The 25,915-nt window shown below is 41.2% G+C and overlaps 1 protein-coding gene across 1 annotated transcript; it reads right to left on the bottom strand.

Annotated features, from left to right (window-relative positions):
- Positions 1–5,352: 5,352 nt before the first annotated feature.
- Positions 5,353–25,911, bottom strand: CYP20A1 (cytochrome P450 family 20 subfamily A member 1). Its single transcript, XM_075286045.1, has 13 exons — positions 25,761–25,911; positions 23,348–23,397; positions 21,926–22,092; positions 21,430–21,575; positions 19,528–19,695; positions 18,168–18,246; positions 16,633–16,748; positions 13,861–13,915; positions 11,768–11,888; positions 10,604–10,715; positions 9,996–10,060; positions 9,767–9,856; positions 5,353–7,355 (listed from the first exon to the last, which is right to left on the bottom strand). Exons 1-13 carry the CDS (start codon positions 25,830–25,832, stop codon positions 7,205–7,207), a joined length of 1,392 nt encoding a protein of 463 aa, XP_075142146.1. The 5' UTR covers positions 25,833–25,911; the 3' UTR covers positions 5,353–7,204.
- Between the last annotated feature and the right edge of the window lie 4 nt (positions 25,912–25,915).

The following is a 25,915-nucleotide window of genomic DNA, read 5'->3' as shown; positions in this document are numbered from 1 at the left end:
ACAGAGGCCTGCGCTTGCACAGACTGCTGCTATATATTCTGCAGGCACTCGCTGAAAGCCGCCAAGGCGCAGCAGCTTGTACATTGTCATAGCACATAGAACTGCAACGAATATCACAAGATACAACAGATATGTAGCAATGTAGAACGCGCAATTCGGAAAATGCCCCTTGCTCAGTCATTTACGCACACCACAGACAAAAGCGAGGAAAAAAAAAAACTTGTCGTCATAGCAACCTGCCTTGAAGTATCTGAAAATCTGTGCAAGTTTTAACATTCAGAACACATTTGCATTTCCCTGGAAGCCTTCAGACGCGTAACAACTAGTCCCCACCCCTGTGTATTCTTGGGAAGGAGAAGGGGATTGCCTATCTAGAAGGAAGCTTGCTATAGATTCTCCTGCCATGCTACCCTGACACTTTTTGGATAGCAGTGTGCATTTAAGAAAATACAAGGTAGACAAATGGTTAATGGATGGGATGTATTAGCCGCGTGGGGATGCGTAGCCAATCTTTGGCTGGGGACACACAGCAAACACATGCCTGAATGGCACCATGGTAATAACCATTTTGTCGCTGCCGCTCACCTGCAGGATTCTCTGTGGGTCTCCCACATTGCTAAAGTTCACAGCTACAGGTAGAACTCGCAGCAATAACTGACATGCTGTGTGCTTTAGCCTTAGCATGTGGATGAGATTTATTCAATCTGATCCACTACGGGGCTACATAGCTGCCAGTCACATGGTTAACCCACTGCGATTAAGCCTATGCTGGTGCATAGATTGTGCCCATCTATAATTTATATGGTTTACGCACCTGTATGATACCAATTTCCATATATAAAGAGCACAGTTATTGGGGAGCCCAGCAATATGTAACAATTATGCTTACAATACAGTTTCATGTTGTACACCATACAATTGTGAATTGTACAATCTCAGTTGAGATATAGGATCTGTATATATTGTAAGTACAATAGAGTTAAAAAAAAATAGCATATATCATAACTTTTATTGGCATAAATGCACTGAAAATCCTACACATTCAATTCTACATCAAAACAATAAGATGTATCCAGATTGTGCTAATTCTTTAAAAAATGTAAAGAAAAAAAAATATTAGGCCGTTCAAAAAATATCACTTTATTTTGAAATACTGAATATTTAGTGGCATAACCATTGTATCGGTTAATCTCTTGATATCTGTGTTGCGTGGAGTCAGTGCCGCACCTCCCATGAGGCGACCTGAAGCGACCGCTTCAGGCGGCGCTATGCCAGGGCCTCGGGAGGCTGGCATTTTTGCTGACCTAAGCCAGTCCAGGACAAGCTGTCCTGGACTGGCTTAGCATCACCGTGTCTGCAGCCCGACACGGGAAGCGAGCGGTGTATTGGGGCGGCCCTGCTGGACGCAGCGCTGCTTCAGCGACCGCCCCTCATATTCAGGCAGAGAGCAGGTCCTCACCCTGCCTGCGAACGCCGCTAGCTCCGCTCGGCCACGCCCCTTTCTGCTCGGTCACGCCCCCTTCCGCTCGGCCCGGCCCCTTTCTTGCGACCCCCGCCCCCTCAGCGCCGACCCTCCTCCGGGGGGAGGGCGGCTTTCTGACGCCGCTTCAGGCGGCAGAAAGCCCAGATTCACCCCTGCGTGGAGTCGACCCACTACTGGTACCTCCGAACAGGTATTACAGTCCAGTAGGATTGGACGATATTCCACAGTTCTTCTGCATCTTTGAATGGGTTGAGGTGAGGGAATTGGGCTGGTCAATCCATTAACCCAATCTAGATGTGGGGTTAACAACATGATCTCTTCCAGTATTTTGATATAGTCAAAGTGATTCATGATCCCTCATTTGCGATAAATAGGCTCAACCCCATAATATGTGCTACATCCCCCTATCATGATTTTTGCATCGCCGTGCTCTGCTGTCTTCACAGTGTACTATGGCTTGAATTTGGGGGGGGGGGGTCATCTTACTGATCTCCATGTTGTGGGTTTCCGTCTTCTGCCCGAGAAACCCTGACAGGAGACACAAACCCGGAAGTCAGTGTCCGCCTGTAAACATCTTCTGGTATCCACGGCAAAACCATTTTCTTTTACCGGACACAAAGTCCTGCATGTCCAACTTTGTGTCCGGTTAAAAAAACCCCAAAAAAAAACGATTTCACCACGGAGACCAGAAGAAGCTCATGGGCGGACACTTTGCAAATCCTTTCAAATGAATGGGTTTGAAAACTGACTGCCGGTTGCCGTCTCCTGTCCAGTTTCTCGGGCAGAAGACTGAAATCTGCAAAGTGGAGACCGGGGCGCAGATGTGAACCCACCCTAAGTTGTAGCCAGTACAAGTTTAGACTAGTCAATCCTAAACCGTGCCAGATTTATCAAAGCGTCTGAAAAATCTGCATATTGATAGACTGAGTAGGCCAACTTTACATCACTTTTTAGTTGGCTTCAATATTTTTGGTGGACAGAGTTGTAACTTAGACGCCATTTTTTTACACAAAATGGTAAAGTGTCTGAAACACTTGATAAATCTGACACGCACGATTTTAATTTTATATATTTAAACTAATCCAGCCTCATGGCACATTTTTTTTTAATACAGCAAGAACAACTAGACCCAAAAAGACCAATTTTGCTTCAATCGGGCCATAAAATGGTGTACCGTTTCTCATTGGACCGGTCAATGTGCGATTTGGCAAATTTTAACCTATTCAGGACATTATTTATTTATACAACAGGATTTTGCTGATAGTTCTTGCTAGTAACTTGGCTTCACTTAATGGTCTTCTTATTGTAGCTTCAGATCTTCTTTGATCTTTCTGGAGCTGATCAATGACTGAGCTTTTGCCTTTTGGCTGTTCTTCAATCCGTTCAAATAACAGTTCTTGACTTTAAGGTCTGGGTTGCCACTTCAAGGCATTCGAGCCCATTGTAACTGAGCACCTTATAATTTGTTGCACTTCTCCAGATTTTTCCTCTCTAACCAACTTTTTAACCAAAGTACTTATTAAAAAAAAAAAAAAAAAAAAAAAAAAAGAATGTTTGGAACGACCACTTTCCTGCGTATTTCAGAAGCAAATGCTCTATATCCTACATTTTCCACCCTCCTACCTTAAAAAACCTGTTATTTCATAGAATGAATTACTAGGGCTGTATGCATGTCACCCACCAGTACAGGTGGTGGGTGACAGAAGGATACTATCCATGGTGAGCTCCATGCTGGAGAACAACTCCCATCCTATGTATGAGACCGTGATAGTACTGGGCAGTACTGTCAGTGAGCGACTGCTTCACCCCAAGTGTGAGAAGGAGCGCCATCAGAGGTCCTTCCTCCCAACCGCAGTCAGGCTGTATAATCAGCATCGGGCTAAGTGAAGATCAATCCGCACAGAGAACTAAATGATCCTGAAGTCTTTCTTTTTAGTTGCTATGACTCCTAGTATCTTTTTCTGCTATTCTGAGCTTATATGTGTTCTTTACTGTATTATCCATGCTGCTGTAACACAATTTCCCATGGTGGAACTATTAAAGGATTATCTTATATCTCAACATTACTGCTCCGTTTTGTATGAAGCATTGACATGGCTTTCATGAGCAGCAAGTGATATCTATCTATTATACCTCTGTAGGTCTCCAATTTCGTACAGAATCCAAAAGATTTTAAATTTTTTTTTTAAAAAACCAAAACAACCCAAAACATATGTTGTTCTACAAAGCTATTTTCCCTAGAAACTTTGCAGCCTATGTGTACTGCTATACACTCACCGGCCACTTTATTAGGTACACCTGTCCAACTGCTCGTTAACACTTAATTTCTAATCAGCCAATCACATGGCGGCAACTCAGTGCATTTAGGCATGTAGACATGGTCAAGACAATCTCCTGCAGTTCAAATCGAGCATCAGTATGGGGAAGAAAGGTGATTTGAGTGCCTTTGAACGTGGCATGGTTGTTGGTGCCAGAAGGGCTGGTCTGAGTATTTCAGAAACTGCTGATCTACTGGCATTTTCACACACAACCATCTCTAGGGTTTACAGAGAATGGTCCGAAAAAGAAAAAACATCCAGTGAGCGGCAGTTCTGTGGGCGGAAATGCGTTGTTGATGCCAGAGATCAGAGGAGAATGGCCAGACTGGTTCGAGCTGATAGAAAGGCAACAGTGACTCAAATAGCCACCCGTTACATCCAAGGTAGCCAGAAGAGCATCTCTGAACGCACAGTACGTCGAACTTTGAGGCAGATGGGCTACAGCAGCAGAAGACCACACCGGGTGCCACTCCTTTCAGCTAAGAACAGGAAACTGAGGCTACAATTTGCACAAGCTCATCGAAATTGGACAATTGAAGTTTGGAAAAACGTTGCCTGGTCTGATGAGTCTCGATTTCTGCTGCGACATTCAGATGGTAGGGTCAGAATTTGGCGTCAACAACATGAAAGCATGGATCCATCCTGCCTTGTATCAACGGTTCAGGCTGGTGGTGGTGGTGTCATGGTGTGGGGAATATTTTCTTGGCACTCTTTGGGCCCCTTGGTACCAATTGAGCATCGTTGCAACGCCAAAGCCTACCTGAGTATTGTTGCTGACCATGTCCATCCCTTTATGACCACAATGTACCCAACATCTGATGGCTACTTTCAGCAGGATAATGCGCCATGTCATAAAGCTGGAATCATCTCAGACTGGTTTCTTGAACATGACAATGAGTTCACTGTACTCCAATGGCCTCCACAGTCACCAGATCTCAATCCAATAGAGCATCTTTGGGATGTGGTGGAACGGGAGATTCGCATCATGGATGTGCAGCCGACAAATCTGCGGCAACTGTGTGATGCCATCATGTCAATATGGACCAAAATCTCTGAGGAATGCTTCCAGCACCTTGTTGAATCTATGCCACGAAGAATTGAGGCAGTTCTGAAGGCAAAAGGGGGTCCAACCCGTTACTAGCATGGTGTACCTAATAAAGTGGCCGGTGAGTGTATAAGGTCTATGCACAAGGAGCACTCGTAGATTAAGCAGTGAATCTTCAGCAAGAATCCAGGAGAAACACACATTAGGAAAACCTTAAAATGTACAGGGTGTTCTTAAATGCACTCAGGTTTTCCCAGTGTGAACTGTTCATTCAATTTACTGTATGATTTATAACACTTATGCCACGTGTAAACCTTACCTAAAGTGATCCAATTCTATTGTTGGATAAATAAAAATAACCTATTCTAAATTCATTGTCAATAATAGATTGATGGATTAACAATTGTAGTTAATGTTCTCTAATTTGATTAAATTGATTTGATAGGTACCATTTATGAAAAAAACTTTATTTTTCTTGCGGTGTGGAAAGAAAAATCTAAAAACAGTAAAGTCACAGGACAAAAATGTGATTGTTTTAATATGGATGACATAGCAACACTGCATACGCTCCATATTTAACAGCTCTGATGTGCTAGATGTGGTGTGATAAGAAGGTGTAGAATGCTATAATGATCATTATAAAAACGTCACAAGTTTACCAAAAATTTTTAATTTGTAATCAAGTTGAATCAAAGACCAATAGGTTTGCACCCACATTGAAAACATCACACATACAAAAGATACAGCTTGCACTGTGAAGTTTTTTTTCTTCTGTATTTCTTTCACCACCATTTGTGTTGCAGTTAAAAAAAAAACAAAAAACATTGACATGGCAGTGATGTTTACAAAGGCAAGAAATTCTTCATAAAAGGCACAGAAGGTATGCAATCCTATTTATCACTTGTTAGAGACGAACGTCAAACTGCCGCGTACGAGACACTGAACAAACCATCAACCCTTTATAGGTCTGGAAAACAGATACAGCATACTCCAAAAATAATCCAAAATTACGCCTTGTTCACATAGGACTAGACAGAATGGGTGACCAATTTCCGGTCACAGTAGTGTAGCTAGAGTTGCTTGACTTGGCATGAGGCAGACAGGATACAGTATACAGTTTCATATAGTAATACTGAATATAAAGCCTAGCTTAAAAAGTCCATATCTAAGATGTCTTCCAACGTTTCTTCCATCTGCTGGGATCCAGGGCGTAAAAAAAATACATATACAAACATGAACCTCAGGTAAGGATGTCTAAAGAGACTCCATGTTTATGCAGATCCAATAGAACTTAATAAATGATTTATTTAGAAGGGGAATGTTACACTTATGTGGTTGATGAAATGCTAGGCATGGCCATGGTTATTCTCAACATTTCATTCCATGCTGACCACTGTCTTCAGGAGCCACAGATCAATATATGAATCTAGAGGAACTGGATGGTAACAAAGAGGCATTGGATCCAGACTGCTGTATTTCTATGGTCCAGTCATTGGATTCTTCAAGGTTTTGAAGGCCCATCAGAGGTATGGAGATTGGATTATAGGAGGACAACAATGAGCACAACATTGGATTATATGAGGACAACAATGAGCACATGCCAGCACGAGAATAATATCTGGTCGAGATAGTGTTCAGTAAATTCTCATGTTTTCTTCTGAAAAAAAAAAAAAAAAAAAATGACGCCAAACTTTTAAGTGAAGAACTTTGAGATAAATATGACAATTCTCATTCTTTACTTAGACAGCTTTACCACGTATCTAAAAAGACTCCATGTTGTCAGCTACCTGAACAAGAACAATACATCTTCATTACCGACTTGTTAAAAGATCTTCAGATTATATAAAACTTTTGAAGTTTAGAAGGGCTTTCAATGATATTCTGGAGTCTACAGCTTGTGCTTGATCGAAGGTTTGCATCATTTGCTGGTGGATGGCTATCTGCAGAGCCCACAATGGTCTAATGTTACTGGGTCATGGATGGTCCATGTCATTGTATTCAACAGCAGTTGCTCCAAGCGCATCCAACTAACAAGTGTGGTATAAATAAGGCATTCATCTGAAGCTGGAAGACAGATGGAGCAGCCATTGGCCGTGATAAATTGGTCATATGGGCAACTTCTCCATCAGTTCTTACCCCTAGGCAGTGGCAGCTTTATGGAATATTAACAATGTAGGAGTCCTACTCAACTTGGTAACAGCTACATTTGCCATCTCAGGAGATCTGCTCGTTATCCTGACACACTTGACTGTCATGTGGTTGGAAAGATAGATATTAATTTGTTGGAACGGAAATGAAAGAACAAATGTTTGGGTCTTCTCTAGAGGAAACGAAGAGCAGGATTTGTGACTATTTAATTTAGTTCCTCTTTGACAGAGTGATCCAGGCTTCTTCTTTTGGAGAAGTCACAAGTTCATACTTGGTCTCCATAACCTGACCTTTCACAGGTAGTAAGTGCAGCTTCCTGACTAGAACACTTAAAAGTATTGTAGCCACCATGTAGGCAAACCTATGGTAGAGAAAGAAGAGTAAATGTGTTGTATCATATATACAATTACTCTGAACATTGAATAGTGATAGAACTTAAAGGCGTATTCCCACCCTGTACACTTATGATACACAGTCCAGTCATATTAATGTGACCACCGCCTACTTTTGACGTCAACGTTAAATAACCAATCGCATCAGCAGCCATCTGAGTGCACTCATCATTGTGGAAGGCACGATGGATCAACACAAGCTTGCATCTATCCTTGCGGACCATGTTCACCCCTACATGCAAATTGTTTTTCCTCAAGATGATGGCATCTACCAGCAGGACAATCCGACGTTTCATAAAGCTCGCAGTGTATGTGCGTGGTTTGAGGAGCCCCAGGATGAGTTTAACATACTCCCTTAGCCAGCAAATTCCCCGGACTTGAACCCAATCGAGAATCTGTGGGATCATCTCGATTGGGTTGTTGACATTAATGGGGTATTACAGCCTAAAGAATTGTGGAATTCCCTCTCTAACACTTAATATTTTCACACTATTTGTTCAGCATAATATAGTAATTAATATTTAGTCCATGTCCAAGTTGATTGTAATACATCTCCATTTCTTTGGGTATCAAGAACCCGGGAGACATACATGGAAAAAGCACTGTTAAAATCAATCCGGTCACAACCATGAAGGTTAGCAGTGGGAAATGAGCAGTATGCAATGTGTGAAGAGTATTTACATAGCACCGGATCAGATGCAAATATGCAATGTAAGCACAGTTTACTGCTATGGGTGAATAGACAAGTACATTGCACAAATAACCCTTGAAATGTCAGCAACACTCAACTAACTTTACAAGAGCACAAAACCATAAAATATGAGAAGATAGATGCTTCCCACAGGCCCGTGTGTTACATCAGATGAAAACAGCAGCAGATCACCTATCACAGTGCCTGCAGAGATTCATTCATCCACCAAGCCATAGGCACTTCTTTCTAATATACGACCACAGATAAAGATGGTTATTCTTGTGGAACAGCTGAACACAAACGTGCATAACATAAATCTATAACAATGCATAAGCATTGTCTTCAGTCTACAGAAGCTCAGTTGCTTGCTCATGTCAACATTTCAGCTTTTTTTCCCCTAAAGAGCAATCTTTTCTAATGTATATGCCCTTACTGGGATTAATGATACAGATGATCAAGCATACAAAAAAAATAAATCCTAATTATTACAGTGGGACCAGCAAGCAATCTAATGTGTAATCCTCAATAGCAGACATCTGGGGATGAATGGGTTGGGGGAGTTGGATTTCAATATGGCTGGTCCTTGGATCTCATGCTGCTTCTTTTGCCTGCTATGTAAAATTATTCCTTCCACTGTTTACACGTTGTTTCCTTGGTCTCCGTCCTGTATCTTATAACACAGGTTGGATTGGAGGATGACTGACTCCTCTATTGGGAGTTTTCCAGACTGTGCTCATTTCCATATCTGTTATGTACTGTAATATATTATAGTATGTTATGTGCAGCTCTGTAGTTAGAACAATCAGATCTGCTAATTGCAGTTTGCTAATAAAGGCTCTGGCAGTGTGTATTACCTCTCTATGTAAACACAAAGATAAAGTCCATTCTCTCCCCTGCTTCATGTAAGGCCTAGTTCACACGGCGGAAACTTTATCCGTCATCGGCATTTTCACACGGCTAGCAGTGCATCGGCATTCCATCATGGCTCCTGATTACACTCGGATGAATGGATCTAATCAGGAGGGAATCTCAAGCCGCAGCTGACTCAGCCCGAAGATAAGGCATGTTGCTTTTTTTCCCGCTAGAGGAAAAAAAACTGCTAGTGACTCCCATTGAAATGAATGGGAGGTGGTTTTTCAGCCGGATTTTGAGGAGAGTTAAAATCCGCCTACAAAAACCTCTGTGTGAACACACCCCAAGTTTGTTTTTCTCTCCAAACCCGTGTAATGTAATATATATTTATTGTGCCTATTATTTGATCTCAATTTATTTACTTCTATCTAGTAATCGTAATATATAATCTCTCATGGTAAAGGCAAAGCATGTATCTAGTGAGTTATTTTATTATGCCCTGTCCATCAAACAGTCAAAGCCAACCCACAAGCTTGCTGAAGAATACAGGAAGTGAGAAGCAGAGACAGCAGGCAAATTGCTGTGAGAAGAAGATGCAAAACCCCTTTAATTGTTTTATTTTAAAGAATATTTCTTTATGAAAAGAAATTTACCACAAAAAGGAATTACTATTTTATTATTTATTTGCATGATACAGTGAAAAAAGAACAAAATGGGGTTTCCATTAAGTAGCTCCTCCAAACAACCAAAAAGAAGCATATTTCTGACATTCTATACATTCAAGAATAAAGAATTCCCCGTACTAAAACATTCAGTATTACTTGTATTCATTCTTACCTAAGTTCAGGGCACTCTTGGCTTCCAGAAAAGCCTAACAATGTTAAGTTCTGCTTGGCTGTTTCTTCTCCAAACCGTTCTGGGTTAAATCTGAGAATAGACAGAACATTTTCAGTTATGTGGATTTTATGTTTTCAGGAAAAAGTAAAAAAAAAAAAAAAAAAAAAAAAATTATGATATAAATATTTTATGTAAGGTAAGCAGAAATTTAAGACGGGATACAGTATACCTGTAGGCAGACGGCCAGGCTGCAACATCCTGAAGAACCACACCAAGAGCATACAAAACTAGAGTCTGAAAATAGAAGAAGTCAAGTACAACTCAAGGTACAAGTTACAATACACAGTATACAATACAGCAATAAACTAGACTACATTGCTTACAATTGCAACAGGATAGGTGATAAATACTCCATAGCTATCCTTTGATACATATACTAAAATTTACTTACTTAGACTTTAAAGAGGACCTTTCACCTCCTGGGGCACATGCGGTTTTATATACCACTAGAAAGCCGACAGTACTATGGACGAGTACTATCAGGCGGGGAGGAGGCGTTCCTCACCACTCTCACAGTGCAGCGCAATAGACGCTACTGTGAGGAAGCGTGTTCCTGACTGATTGTCAGAAACACCCATCTGACAATGAAGAGCTCAGTACCGGCACCGATAGCTCTTCACCGGGGGGCACAGAACGTGAAAGCCAATAGTGTGCTGAATTCACCATACTGTCTGCATTCTAGCGGAGTATTACACCGCATGGGCCCCAGGAAGTGAAAGGTCATCTTTAAAATATACACAAGACATGAAAAAAGTAGGTTTAAATTATACACCTCACCTCTTTAGGAATGATATGCTGGTCAATTCTTCCTTCAAGTTCTTGAAGACGGGCAGAGATTGGAGTGAGGCTGGCTGTTCTCACTGTCTCACACAAAATCTGCCGGCAATAGCTGTAGTACAAGAATATTATTATTACTGATATTAGGACACCAGAAGGATTATTATAGCTAAGGCCAGGTTTGTATTAGTCTGCTGTTCTGATCTGTCTTCCATCTTGTTTCTTATGGTTTTAGATGGAAGATAAAATTATGCAGTGCAGGACTTTATCTTCTGCTTGAAATGTAAACAAACAAGATAGAAGAAACCAGCCATCTTTTCTTTTACAGGTAAGCAAGAAGTATGCCGAGAGAAGGTGCTCTGTCTACATCAATCATTCTTTAAGCTTTTCAGTCCATTGTTAAGACTCTGTGATGGAGCAGAACAACGGACTGATGTGAAAGCCTAAGGTTTCTGATCTAGGTCTTTCTAATAAATGGCCAAAATATATATTTTTCAGATAAAGTGAAACTTTGGCATAACTGTATCCAAACAAGAGATTTGGGTGCTAAAAGAATACTGGCTCCGATTTACTAACCATTACACAGAGTCAAATTAGGTGCCAGGTCTATTACAATGGGAGAGGGTGGATGATAAACTTGTCAAATCTTTACAATGCCACCACCTTTTAGTTGGCTTACCCCAAGCTAGAATTGTATGACACAATTTTGGTGCATTTAATACTCCCCAGAGGTCTAGCTAGTTGGCAAAATTTTAGTTCAAACTAGATACATGTAGCGCTATATTCACACCAGACTAGCCTTATCCACTATAGTAAATCTGAAATGGGGAATGCACTCGGATGATATCCGAAAGGCTTCTATCCCCTTTGATGGAGGGGATCCATTGCAATGTTATGGAGCAGGATAGGACCTGCCCTATATTCAATGAAACGGAACAGAGCATCAGACCCCTTATCGGAAGAGTCTTGGCCTGCACACTTGGTCATGTGCATGAGGCCTAAAAGATACTGCTCTGTGTGTAATGGGGGGGGGGAGGGTTAAGAAGGCTGTAAAGACATGCTTCACTTTAAAAAGGTTATGGTATATAACTCACACTATAAACATAAAAATAAAGATAAATCCTCACACGTTCCATGTTAACATGCTGAGCTGAAAAAACCAACCTGAGCTGTTCCATCTTCTCCATTGTGATGGGTCCCTTTCCAAGGACTTGTGTCATCTCCTTGTACAACTTTTCTTGGACACCTTCTGCGGTTGTCAAGAAATAAATGGCCCACGTGCATACTGCAAAATATAGCACAAGTAAATATTTGCTTATGAAGAGCATACAATGGGGCAGATTTACCAAGCTAGATGGTGCAAAAATTTAGGCTAGACAGTCAAACTCTGACAGATTTATCACAGTGGCTAATGGGGCATGATAAATCTGGTACATTTAACCCAATTATTAGTTTACTTAGTTTCTGCCAACAAACAAAAAAAGTGCCAATGTTGCGTGGTGGTTGTACAGGTGTGTTGCCGCACCATTTATTTCTATGGGACAGGCAGAGACAACTGAGTGCTGTATTTCAGGTACCTCCAACAGTCTATGGAGCTGTGCCTGCGCAACCACTGCTGCATTCAGATGTGGGATACAAGGTACCGCCTATTCTCACGATCAGTGGGGAACGTGCATTCATAAGCAAACCGCTTTAAAGAGTGACAATCTTAGGGGGCATTCACATGATGTAACGCGGAGTTGATTCTGACACATAAACTCGTGTTAGAATCAGTGCTGCAAAACAGAATCCCATTGACTTCAATGGGTTCCATTTAGCATGCGTAACACATTGAAATCAATGGGTTAAAAAGCCTTCTACCTGGTGACGCTGTATTTTTTATCTTTACTGAAAATTGATTTTAATGTGGCTATTCACGTCCATTTCTGCTTCAATGCACCCTCGAAAAAACATGACATCTGTCCAATTGTACATTTTCAAAAGTTTACAGGGATCAGTCAACAAACTATAGATTATGTAAAAATCAACCGCACCGCGGCTGGCCATAAAATAAAAACAAAAAACCAAAGATGTTGCATCAGTTTTTTTTACACACATTTTTACAACATTATGTGCATGTCTCTTCAGTTACAGGGCGAGCACAGCAGATTTTATGCAGACTGTCTGCCTTCACTCGAATGTAAAAAAAACCCCAAAACACATGATGAAATTTTTTTGTAATGTTTTTTTTACATAAAGTGAACGGGAATAGACGCCAGATAGAGGGGGCTCTGCCTGAATCCATTGACGTCCGTTGCTTTTATCCTAGAATGGATGAGAGCAATGGACATATATAACGGTAGTGTTAAAGAGGCATACAGGATGAAGGAAGATACAGCTTGTCCTTGCGCATGCATAGATTGTCCTTTGGGTATCATTTTTTAACACAAAATCTGATATATTTATTGAACGTCAAAAATGATTTGCTAGAACCTGGACGATCTCTTTACATAATGCCTGAATGAACGCTGTGGAATAAGTTGGGGTGATATAAGCAGGAGAAATCAATACTGTAGGTTTCCATGCTGTGCTGATGCTGCTTTCAGAGGCCGATATATCATGCATTATATTCAACAAATTTATGAAAAAAAAGCAGCAAACTTTACCTGCATCTACCATGGAGTTACCACTCGGCATCCCAGATGCAGAATAAATCAAACACTATATTAAGTTATAATAAAAATAAAAACATGAGCTGTGTAGGCCACGAATAAGTAAGATATTAAACACAGACCCTGAATATGCAGGGGAACTATAACATGGTTTGACTAGGGGATAAAGCATTTAATATTATGTCCACTTTATATTTTGTCTGTCGATATTGGGGGAGGATTTACTAACCAGTTTACGTTACTGTCAGTTTTCTGGTATAGATTGGTGCAAATGTAGCACATCTTTGGTGCACGGCCCTTTCTTGCACAAAAAAGTGCACCACATTGTTTCAGAAAGCTATACCTGAAGTCTATGCCAGTTCCTGACTGGTGTAGATTTGAGTTCTCATGCATGAGAGTGGATGGAGCCTCTTAGTAATACAAGGGTAACCCACAGCATTTGAGGAACTTGATAAAGACTGGCATACAGAACGCCAGCCTTAATCAATGTCTCTGTTGTGTGCTCATTATATACACAATTGTGCCATTTTCATCCTGATGAAATGCAGAATAGAAAGAGTTAAGATTGGCAGTAAAAGTTACCAGTACTGAGATATTACAACTTACAGTTTGCTGTGATCACACACCCTGCCAAGGAGAAGATCATGCAGTCTTCTAGGACCTGGAGAAAACAATCTTTAGATTCTGACAACCAATAATGAGATGCAGTAAAGAGCAAATGCAAACTAGGTCAAAGGGAAAATGGATTTACATGAAGACTAAAAAAAGCAGGTTACTGCAAAACCGCCTCAGCAGACCCATTTAGTTAAATAAACCTAAAATACAACTTAAACAGGGCATAACAGTAATGATGGTAAACTTGGAAGCGTGCCCCACCAAGAGTGTATGACCCAAGAAACACCAAGCACTATTACAAGGGCTACAATGGCAATTAATTGGGAAAAAAAAGACATCCATCTGTATTATTCTGCAAACGGTCACAGATCGTTGCTGCAGACTCCGTCCTGAAAATTAGCCTGCATTGAAAAATTATTCAGTTGGTGATGTAGCAGCATCTTGCATGCCAGTTTCTAATGGGCAAGGGTCCAATCCCCAGTGACAGTGTGCAAGAGACCTGCCTGATGACCAGTAGGCAAAGATCACCAAAGACTCGCTCATAGTTTTTTTTTTTTTTTTTTTTTTAGGGATTACAAAAGCTCTCACATAACATTGTTTTTTTTTGTTTTGTTTTGTTTTTTTTTTAACTTACTCAATGGGTTTCTGGTTGTACTTACTTCCCCAGTAATTTTTAGACTATGTGCCTTGGGGATCCAGGCTGTTCATGTGATCAGAACCAGTACCTGGCCCCAGGTTGCTTTGCCTCCTCCATCCTCTTTATTTGTCACAGGTAGTTAGTTACCTGCACTATGAGGGCTGTCAGATTGTAATAAAACCAGCACCCATAGCACAGGTAACTAGTAATGAATACAACAGAGGAGGGAGACAGCAGAGAGACCCGGTGGACAGGTGCTGGTTCTGATCACATGACCAGCCTGGAACCCCTAGGCATGTAGTCTAAAGATTCCTGGGGGAAGCAAGTAGAAAAGAATCAATGGAGAACCCTTCAAATGATCTTTCTTAGGGAAACATGTCTGTTTAATAAGAAGATTCAGCAATCCTTAGCTATGCATTGTTCCAGTTTTTAGAGTGTAACCAAACTTTCAGACAACTTTCAATTTTTTGGCTGTATTTGTGTCCTATCAAATAAATGTGTATATAATATTTAATATACCGGTGCTTTAAAAAAAAAACCCATACATTTTCGATCCTTTCTTTCAAATCCTGCATTTTTTTTTCACTCTTCCTCTTGATCCTGTATTGTGACTGTGTAATATGTAGAGAAATTGTGGGTGGGGGAGGGTCACTTCAAACTGCTATATCTTATAAAAATTGGCCACATTTATAGAAATCCATCAAACCTACAGATTTTTAACTGCTAGATCAGACGCAATCATAAAGGAAACACACAGAAGCACGGCAGGGCAGAGGTGAAACCTCAAGTGGGGGGGTTTTCAAATGGTTTACTTGACTGCACACTTTTCCCAGGTAAACCCTCAGTCACTATTGCTCATGTGGATAGCTTTGTGGTTTTACAGACACTCCTGCAGTATTACTGGTAAACATCATGCTGTAGAGGAGCAAGACACGATGGCCGGGTTTTGGCTACATGTGGAAACTTTTGGGAGGGAAAGCCACACATGGTTTACTGTAAATTGCTGCAAATCTGCAACAGGTATGGTTGGTTTAAACATACAAAAATGATGTGTATATCCACAGCGGGCACAGCAGCAGCATAGCAGAGTGTGGCTTTCCATTCATCCACAAAAACAAAAAAAATTTTTTTACAACAGAGAAAAAAAAAAAATTAAAAAATTTGAAGCAAACAAAATTTGAGCTGTATATCCCCATGGGAAAGCAGTTCTCTGCGCCAGACCACATTCGGTCAGACTGAATAGGTCTTGTCAGGGTATGACAGAGAGAAAAAAAAATTGGAAATTCATGCCGATGATAACATTCAGATCACTGACAAAATTCCCCTCTGTAACTCCTGGGTTTATGAGCCCTTACATGGACTCTATTCATCCCCTTCCCATCAGACAATGAGGCCCCTGCACTTACAAGTCCTCATCCAAGTCCATGTTTTAAAACCATACCTTAGCCTACATATCACCTCATATACTAATGGCTCCTGTGTAGCCTGGAGAAGGAACCTCGGTGCTTTGAAAGCTTGCAAATGTGATGTTTCTGGTTATTACTGTGTGAACCTAGTCTTATAGTCTGTGACAATTATCTCTCATTCATTGCAGCGGTCTAAATGGATATTATACAGGGAGGAAGTGCGAGTCTTCAATATGGCTGGAAAATACTCTAAGCCAGTGATTCCTTCCATAAAAGGTATGAGCTGAGAAACAGGAAGATACCCCACATCATAAACACCTGCCACCAGCATACAGTGAAAGGACACCTAACTGGGGCTCCACATACCAGCGGACTTAAGCCGAAAAGCAGTTAGGACCAATCTGCAGCCCGGGAACCCCTGCTTACTGCACAGCCCTTCCAGACCAGCTGGGGCAGCGGACAGCCTGCGCGTTCAAAAGACAACCTGCCAAACGGCACTGGCAGCAAAGGCTTTCACCATCTCCAAGGGATCGGAAATAACTAAAGCTGGTATGTGTAGGTGCCATTTGAAATGCTTTCATGTTATTACCTGTCCCTAGAGGTGGGGGAACCCGCCTGTCATTGCAATTGTAGTTGTGGAGAAGTGTGTGTGTATATATATATATATATATATATATATATATATATATATATATATATATAAAACACTCTCTAACTCACCTGCTTATCACTTAGGTTTCCTTGCAGTAATGAGTCCATGAACACATATCGGCCAGGGTTCTTCCCTCGGCGCTCTTTGATGGCTTTCTTTAGCGCAGTTTCCATTTCCTGCAGAGCTTAAACCACAAGAAGGAAAGTATTACTTATATTGCCTCTGTCATCTTGGGAATGGGAGTAGTCTGGAAATCTTATAAAAAATAAAATAATGACAAAGCTCTGGGAGACAGAGAGGTGCATGGACAAGGATGTCATTATTCTGGGAGGTTGATGCAAAACTAAATTAAATTGGAATGAATTATGTCAGTTGCGGCCAAGACCTTGTTTACACCAGAGTATTAAACACAAGTTTAATAGAAAAGTTGGACCCTTGTGTTGCACACTGGAGGATGGATACAGACATCAAACATTAAAACCAGCCACACTAAGGCTACATTATATTGTCATGACACTGCAGATCCTTGGTGGTGGCGTTTTGTTTGTTTTTTCCATAGCCCTGGTCCTGTCGGCACAAGTGTGGCATTTTTTTTCCTCTACTCTCAATGGGCGAGTTGGGTCTGCGAAAGATAGTTTAATTTCTGTTCCATCAAAACATAGATCAGGGGTAGGAAACCTTCCGCACTCCAGCCATTGTAAAACTACAACTCCCAGCATGCATACTTGCTCTGCTGTTCTTGCTTCTCCTATGGAAGTGAACGGAGCATGTTAGGAGTTGCAGCTTTACAGTAGTTGGAGAGCCGAAGGTACTTGGTAAAAAAAAAAAAAAAAAAAAAAAAATTATTATTATTTTTTTTTTTACAGATTATGGACAGCATTTGTGAATGTTGGTAGTATGAATAGAGCGCAAGAAAAAAAAAAAACTGCATACAAACATGGGTTGGTGTCACTTCATTCTTCAAATTTAATTTAATTTAAGGTAATGAACAGGCTTTACCGTAATGTGTACATGACAAGCTTAGCGTGCCAAGAATGAGCTAGCTTCATAATCATTGTGTACAATCTTGTGTCTTGGTAGACAGAATAGGAGCTGGCTGCCACATATCTGATATTACTACCGTAACAAGAGGTAGTAACATAGTTGGTCACGTTCTTACATTCATTGTGAATGTACTTCTGACCTATAGGCAACACAGTCTGGAATAGCCCCATATTTGCACAAGGACAACCCCCCCTCCCCTGAAAATAGCCTAATTAATGCTCTTTATTTCTCAATATCAAACATGGAAGTACTGCAACTTGATAACATGTTACTTTAGCGACAGGAAGCAAGAAAACACACCTCTCATAAATACAGAGGTCTTCTTTGTGTTTTTTGGCCTAATGTGTGAACTGTCTCAACACTATGTGTGTCACAACACTTCTGCTGCAGCCAGTTATCTTACAACTATCAATTGTATTACACATAGGGTAAAGTGAGGCTGATAAGGATGGAGATTGCTGGGTTAGTTTTTGTGAGTTTTCAGTATTTAGTTATTTAATGTGATCGTGTTGTTACACAAACTTTAAAGCAAAAAGAAAACAAAAAAACAACAACTCACCATTTTCATACTGCTTTTTTCGACTAGGACTTCTTTCTATAGATCCATCAAGGAAGCCCTTTCCAATCTCAGACCAAATCTAAAATGATATAGGTATATAATATATCCATGTTCATACAATTTTGTTGCCATTCAGCCCTATGCACATGACAGTGTACAGCCCGAGGCTCTTCATATGCTCTGATCTGACCAGTGCCTATTTTTTTTTTTATAGAACCTGCTCCATAAATATCATAATGGAAAAGAGCATCAGACTGGAGCTTGGGCTGCGCACTTGATCATTAAGCCTTCAAGTTTACTTCCTACTTGTCGTGTTCACGGATAATAGATATAAAAGGAAGTGAAATTATATTTATTGTATAAAAGATTACCAGTGACGCTAGGTTCACACTAGCGTTCGGGTCTCCGTTCTCAGCTTTCCGTCTTCTACAGGCAGAAGACGGATAGCTGTCAGATCGGTCCAGCCGTGAGCGGCGGTGAATGTTTTATGCGCTCCGCGGCTAAACCGATTTTTTAAAACCAGACAGAGTACTGCATGTCCGACTCTGTGTCCGATTTTAAAAAAAAAAACGGTTTTGCGGCGGAGAGCATAAAACGCTCACCGCCGCACAGCTTTCTCACCCATTCAAATGAATGGGTATAAGAGTTCTGCAGGTTTCCGTCTCCTGTTTTTTTTGTGTGCAGGAAACGGAAACCTGCATAACAGAGATCGGGCGCAGATGTGAACAAGCCCTTACCTACAAATGTTGCAGTAATTTCACTCCACTATAAAAGGAGCGATTGGTTTGCCTCACACGCCAACACATGCCACATCACAAAGGAAACGTATTCTCTCCTTCATCCACAGCTTATCTATGCCTTTCTTGAGACAAACCCATTAATAAACTATTTTATACGTTCTGTTTTCATCATATAATATTGAAATGTTAAATGAAAATATTCTGGGTTTCCACAGTTGCCAGTAGTGAAACCTTAGAACATGTTCACACAGTGTAATTTGGTGCTAATTTTGAGATGGATTGGGCCTTAATTATCACCCAATCGGCCTTCCACTGTTTTCAACGGGAGGCAGAAATCGAAGCAGGAGGCTGAAAAATCATGAGTCCCGCTTGATCCCATGACCACTGGCTGCCATAGAACCCACAGCGAGAACCATTCTTCTGTTTATGCCACTTCTATGAGCCTAACAATATGAGTAACTGGTTTTAGACTCCTCTCCAGAATACACGCTTCACCCTACTACTCGATAGCAACCAAGAAAAAAAATGCACTGCCACTGTTCTAAAAAGGAGTCCTTTGTGTATAGTGGAAAAATAATGGTTGTATTAAACTCCTTATATAGTACATAGACAGCACTCACGGTATCGTGGTTTTTGCGGAATCGGAGAACCTCCTGATCATCTTCAAAAATGCTGCCCATTGCAGTTTGAGTAACCGATTTCATGGCAAATCCAAGCATATGTTGACACAATGGAACATGCTGAGACTGAGGAATTGAACTCCACTTTGATAGTAACTCCTCGGAGAGCTGTAAGAGAAATACAAACTGTACAAAGCAGCCTCTTAAGAGTACGGCTAACCTGAGCCACAGGAGTCCACTTTTCAACTTCCATTATTACTTACTCAACTGGAAGAGGGCGAGAGAAGCTTAACATGAAAAGCCAGATTTCTACGGCACATCGCACAAGACGTAATGTCGCACACTAAGAAAACCAAAGCTGGATTTGTGCCAGAAAAAATTATTTCAGGTTTGGTTATAATGTGCTGTGACCTCCTCCTTTACATAAGAAAATACTTATGTTCCCTTGGAAATTCTGTAAATAGTGCATTAACTTCGGACAGTCCTATTATTGACAGTAACTTTTTTCCATCCTCACATTTCAAGAGGCATAACTATTCCTCTATAGATGTATTGTAGTTATGTGAAAGCTTATCAGCCCAACGATCTTAATAATAGTCATTACAGATGAGCGAGTAGTGAAATATTCGAGATTCGATATTCATTTCGAGTAGAGCCTCAATATTCGACTTCTCGATCGAATCCCATTATAGTCTATGGGAAAAAATGCTTTTTTCAGGGGAAACCACTATTCGATTAAAGGAGAGTCACCAAGTCCACGAGTAGCAGGAGGAGAGTGTTTAGGAGGAGCACTGTGCAGTTAAAGCGCACGGACCCCATTATAGTCTATGGGGTCCGTGCGCTTTAACTGCACAGAACTTGCAGTTGCGCTGATATTCTGTTCGGGGGGGTCCTCCTGCGGACTCCTTCCGGATGGGAGGCAAGCGCTAATGTGAACCGGCCCTCACTCGTCCTGCAGAACCAGCATTGATTGGCCGAATGCTACACACTGTATAGCATTCGGCAAATCAACGCTGGTTCTGCAGCAGGCTCGTCCTTGCTAGTCGGGAGAGCTGGCAGCTTGCATTTCTGTGGGAGCTGACTTTTTCTCATAGGAATGCATTGACCAGTTTTGATTGGCCGAATGCCATACAGTGTACAGCATTCGGCCAAGCAACGCTGGTTCTGCCGGAGGCTTGCCTGTGAGGAGGCGGAGTCTAAGATCAGACCACAGCAGTCTCCATTCTTAGACTCCGCCTCCTCACAGACGAGCCTCTGGCAGAACCAGCGTTGATTGGCCAAATGCTATACACTGTATAACATTCGGCCAATCAACGCTGGTCAATGCATTCCTATGAGAAAAAGGCAGCTCTCGCGGAAACGCAAGCTGCCAGCTCTCCCGACTAGTAAAGACGAGCCTGCTGCAGAACCAGCGTTGATTTGCCGATTTAACGCTGGTTCTGAATCGAATCTTTACTGCGAATAGCGATAGTATTCAAGTACGAGTATTTTGAATACCGTAGTATTCGTTCGAAGATCTACTCACTCATCTCTAATAGTCATCAATATTAATAAAACTTACAGTCTAAAAAAAAAAAAAAAAAATCCAAAGCATATTTTATGAAGAGAAAAAAAAAAAAAAAAAAAGAAAAAAAAAGAAAAGGTAAAATTTTCTTTTCTACTGACATATATGAGGGCTTGTTGTTTGCAGGATGAATTGTGGTTTTACTGGTACCACTTTGAGTTACACATAATTCGTTACTAATCCTGTTGGCGCTATACAAGTAAGCAAAATAAATAAATTCTGCAGACGGACTCTCATGACAGAGGAAAAATTGACTTATTTTCCACTTCCCTATCCTATTATCCAACCACTATCTATCTCACACGTTATAAAATATTATATAGATGAATGCAAGATACCTTTATTATGACACTGAAATTACTTTGCAGCGACTTGTTGATGCCATTCTCATACAGCTTCTTTTGCATATGACTTTCAGCTGCTTCTCCAATAACTCCTGACTGGTATCCCAACAGAGACTTCAGCATCATCTGGAAAGGGTCAGCTGCAAGTATAAAATATTGAGAGACCACATTTATATAGTTTTAATAGTCACATTTTTGTGCACATCAGCAGGAGCTAAGCACGTAAAGCACACCTGCCTGGCTATTTTTGGAATTCCCATAGAAGCGAATGGACAGAGAGGTGTATGTGCGACCATTCAGATTGGCTGAGAGATGTTCTTTAGGAAAACCAGAGGTCCCAGAGATGAAACCACATCTATTGGACATATATGGTGTGCCCTGTTGTTTTGTGGATACATCATAAATAGGAATACCCTTTTCCTTAAGCATCATTTACAAAAATCTGGAAAAAGCACTTAGAATATCAGATTTGTGAGGTTTGTATACTTACATGTCTTGTTTGGATTAATGTGTTGTCTTAAAAGATCCAATGACCCAAGACTAACTACCAGGCGTCTTCCAAACCAGAAGGAAGCCACAGGGCCAAACTTCTCATGTAAATTCACCAAAAACTCATGTAGACTCCCTTTGTTCACGATGTCTTGTAGATTTCCATCCCTGAAAAAAAGAGAAAAATGAGTGGTAAAAAGGATGTAAGTAAACTTCCATCCCACAATGGGATCCTAAAGTCACTGACGTTCACCATCATGACAAATGCCTTAATGAAGACTCCGACGCAGATGTGAATATACCTTCCTATGCATCAGAGTTGAAAGCTAAGATAAATATTTTGAAGTAAATGTACATTGCTGGTAGTTGAACCATGCATTGTGATGTTCCTCTCTTATCCTTCCTGGAAAAGTACAAATAAATTGATGCTACCATTTTCCTTATCAATGGACTGTCTCCCTACATGGTCTTACACTTTCCCATTTGTGCTTCATATTGACAAGTGGATGGTACAATCCCGCAGGAAATAACATACAATAATGCAGAGTTTAAAGAAAAGCTGCACCAATGTCACTGTACTGGGAACACAAATGTCAGCAGAACTGGGCATATATTTTTTAAGAAAAGAATTAGAATGCTTGGCTTCTTTCGTCCAGTAATAGATCTACTTCCAGTGAAGAGAACTGGATTGTGCTGCAATATCCTCCAGCCCCAGGCAGGAGCAATGCATGAGATTTCTGGAAAAAAGAAGTTATGTTTTTCTCATCCCTATAACCCCACTTTGCGGAAATGCAGCTTTTTTTGAGCCAAAGTCAACAATGCCTACAAAAGCAATGGGAAATATATAGGAAGTTCTTATACGTCTACCTTCTGCTCAATCCACTCCTGATTTTGGCTCAAAAAAAACACAGCAAAATCTGCAACAACAAAAAAAGTTGCGTTTCCGCAACATGGGGCTTTAGCCTAAAGGTGCTGTCTGGGTAAAAATAGACAAGCCTTTTAACATTTAAATAAGGTGGGGGCAGTGAAAAAAGTAAAAAAAAAAAAAAAAAAAAATGCATACTCACCTGTCCCTGTTGCTTCGGTGTCCTCCCGCTCTCCCGGGTCTCTTCTGGCGTTGTGCTGAAGCCTCTAAATTGACCTCAGCAGGTCTCAGGAAGAGGACCCTTGAGGACCCCAGCATTCACATGACCACTAAGGCCAATCAGCGGCTTCAGCACAATGCTGGAAGATGCCGCCGGAGCAGAGGGACTGGGAGGCGTGGGTGGACACCGGGGCAACGCAGACAGGAGAGTATGGTTTTTTTTGCTTTTTTTTTTTTCACACTGGCCCACCTTATTTAAAAGTTTCTGCCTGGACAACCCCTTAAGTATCACTATTGAGCACAGTATTGAATATACATTATTACCAACATATAACTTACTTCTCTTCTGTAGGGGCAAGTCCAGGTATACCACATGCTTGTCTAGATGACTAAAAAAGAAAAACAAGGAATAAAGAAAATGTAAAACAGAAATCCAGTATTAGCCAAAAATCTGAGCGCAGATCTGTAAAGGATTCAATTAGTGTTAAAAATAGAGGAATTTTAGCAACAAAGTAGTTAAAACAAAACCCGCTGTTAGTAAAACTAACATCTGCACATATTGAGTGGCTATAAAGTAAGTCACCCACAGTGTACACAGCCTGAGATCCACGAACAGAACACAACAACGTACAATAAACTAGAATCAGACGTATCGGCATAGTGCAGGAACACTTGGCATAGTATAAACTTGTTCTAGAAGTCTCCAAGTCAGGGATGTTTTTCTTTGATAAACCAACCAAAAAAACAAAAGCGATAATTACCCAACTCAAATATCAACACAATGTATCAGGTACACAGCATAACAGTTATTGCAATTGTAACTATTGCCATGTATTGCTTTGTAAACAATGTATAAAACAAGGCGAGACTTATGCAGAGGTCACATTTCAGTCCTGCTAAGGTGACACTAGCGCTGGCTCGCCTTCGTTTGGCTCAATTGTAGAACCCGAACGACCGAGAAAAAGCGGTTACACCTACAAATGTGGTGCCACTGGAAGACAAAAAACAAATCCAATTGTACAGGACTTTTATTACCACCGAATTTTGGCAGACTCTGCGACGGTCTCTAATAGAGACCCGGATGCAAATGTGAACCAGTTACCTAAACCTGAACTATCTCAAACCTAGTATATAAAAATCATGTCATTTAATTCTGAAAAATGTCACAGGATCTGCTCCCCGCTGCTAACTGACCAGACGGACGGCAGCCACAGTCAGAGTATTTCTTAGGAGTCTACAACACACAATAAATTGCCATTTCATAACCTCATAAATCGGCAATTTATATCAATCGCTGCATTTCCAGTTTTTCACATGGCGTAATCTTATCTCAATTGTAACTTAATGCCATCATCACTGGAAAAACACAACCTATAACACTAATCTGTAGTTTATACGATGTATACTTGTCTAAGCCACCACATAGTGGAAGGATTTACTTAGAAAATCTGTCACTTTCCCTGATGCTAAGTTCACACTAGCACTGATCGTCCATTGTTCTGATCCTTCTAGGGAATCTCATCCAGAAAAATATACGCAGCAATTTCCAAAAACATTGCATTTTGGGGAATCACAGCAGGTCAGTTAGACATAAGGAAATGCTGGCAGTTTCACTATAGGTGTAATGGAATCAGAGGAATCCACCAGTGACTTTCTGTAAAAAACACCGTGGGGGAAACTGCAATGCGGTTTTTCCAGCAGCGCTTTTTGGCTGCGGCTCGTTACATGGGGGCTTAGTCTCAGGCAGGAATTTGGAGCAGATGTTGAGGCGGATTCAATCTCCAAATTCCCTTATATGAACATACCCTTGGGATATGTTCATACGGCATAATTTGGTGCAGATTTTGAGGCATCCTTACCTCATATGTGCACATTGATACTTTACACATGTATTTAGAGAAGTTGTCTGATCACATTAATAGACATCGGGGACTTCACGATAATACAAAAATGTGCAATAAATATCAGATCGGTTTTGTTTTTTGTTAAACACATTTTTGATAATCTGGACTTGGTATTAGCAGAATAGAGGCCGCCATGATGAGTGCCTGTATTCTGCTGGTGCCATGGGGCATTGTGTAATGAGTTGGGGGTAGTCACCAGCAATTCCCAGCAGGGAAACCTTCCTGGGGGCCATGGCACCCTGTATGGGAAGATCACCACACGCTTCATGCAGCATTATCTCCATCCCTAGGACAGACTTTGTCTTTTGGTATACATTATTCAATGGGGAGCCCCTAAGGCTATTGTTCTCCAGGTGCGCCTTAGTCTGAACAGATTGGGAACCATTGTGATAGACCAGATCAAGCAGATCAATGGATGAGAAAAGAACTGCGCTTGCTCCAAATCCGTTGATTAAACACGTTCTTTTATTATGGTTCAAAATACACGACGCAGCGGACTGCGTTTCGGGGCTTCCCCTTTATCAAGTGTATTACCACTGTACACACTTATCTTTGCCTATAACTTTTGCACAGTACTGTATAAAAATCTTGACCATTTTCTATACAGCTCCCTCTTCACTCTTCAGCCTTCACTGAGCTCTGTGCACCACACATCAGGTCACAATGATATAATGTGAATGTTATTGTGATAGACCAGGGAACACAGAAGGAAACTGTCAGCAATGAAACTCCCTGACACTCTGCAGGAGTCCGGCACTATGGCAGCGCACAGGACCCGGCTGCAGAAGACATCAGCAGGGACACCTCACAGCTACAACTCTCATTCCATAGATAGAGGCCGCCATTACCGGGTACAGGTACAGCACTGCTCCCACCAGGATCAGCAGAAAGGTGACCGCGAATATAGCGAAGTCCAGCATCCTCCGTCCTGCACCCGCCGCCCGACAGCTGCTGCACGGCCTATGTGTCAGGCAGCTCGGCCCGCTCGGCTATCAGCGCCTCC

Source organism: Leptodactylus fuscus, chromosome 8 (assembly GCF_031893055.1).
Source record: "Leptodactylus fuscus isolate aLepFus1 chromosome 8, aLepFus1.hap2, whole genome shotgun sequence".
Classification (NCBI taxonomy): domain Eukaryota; kingdom Metazoa; phylum Chordata; class Amphibia; order Anura; family Leptodactylidae; genus Leptodactylus; species Leptodactylus fuscus.
The sequence above is the reverse complement of the archived record's forward strand: the minus strand, read 5'-3'. Positions and strand labels throughout refer to the sequence as shown.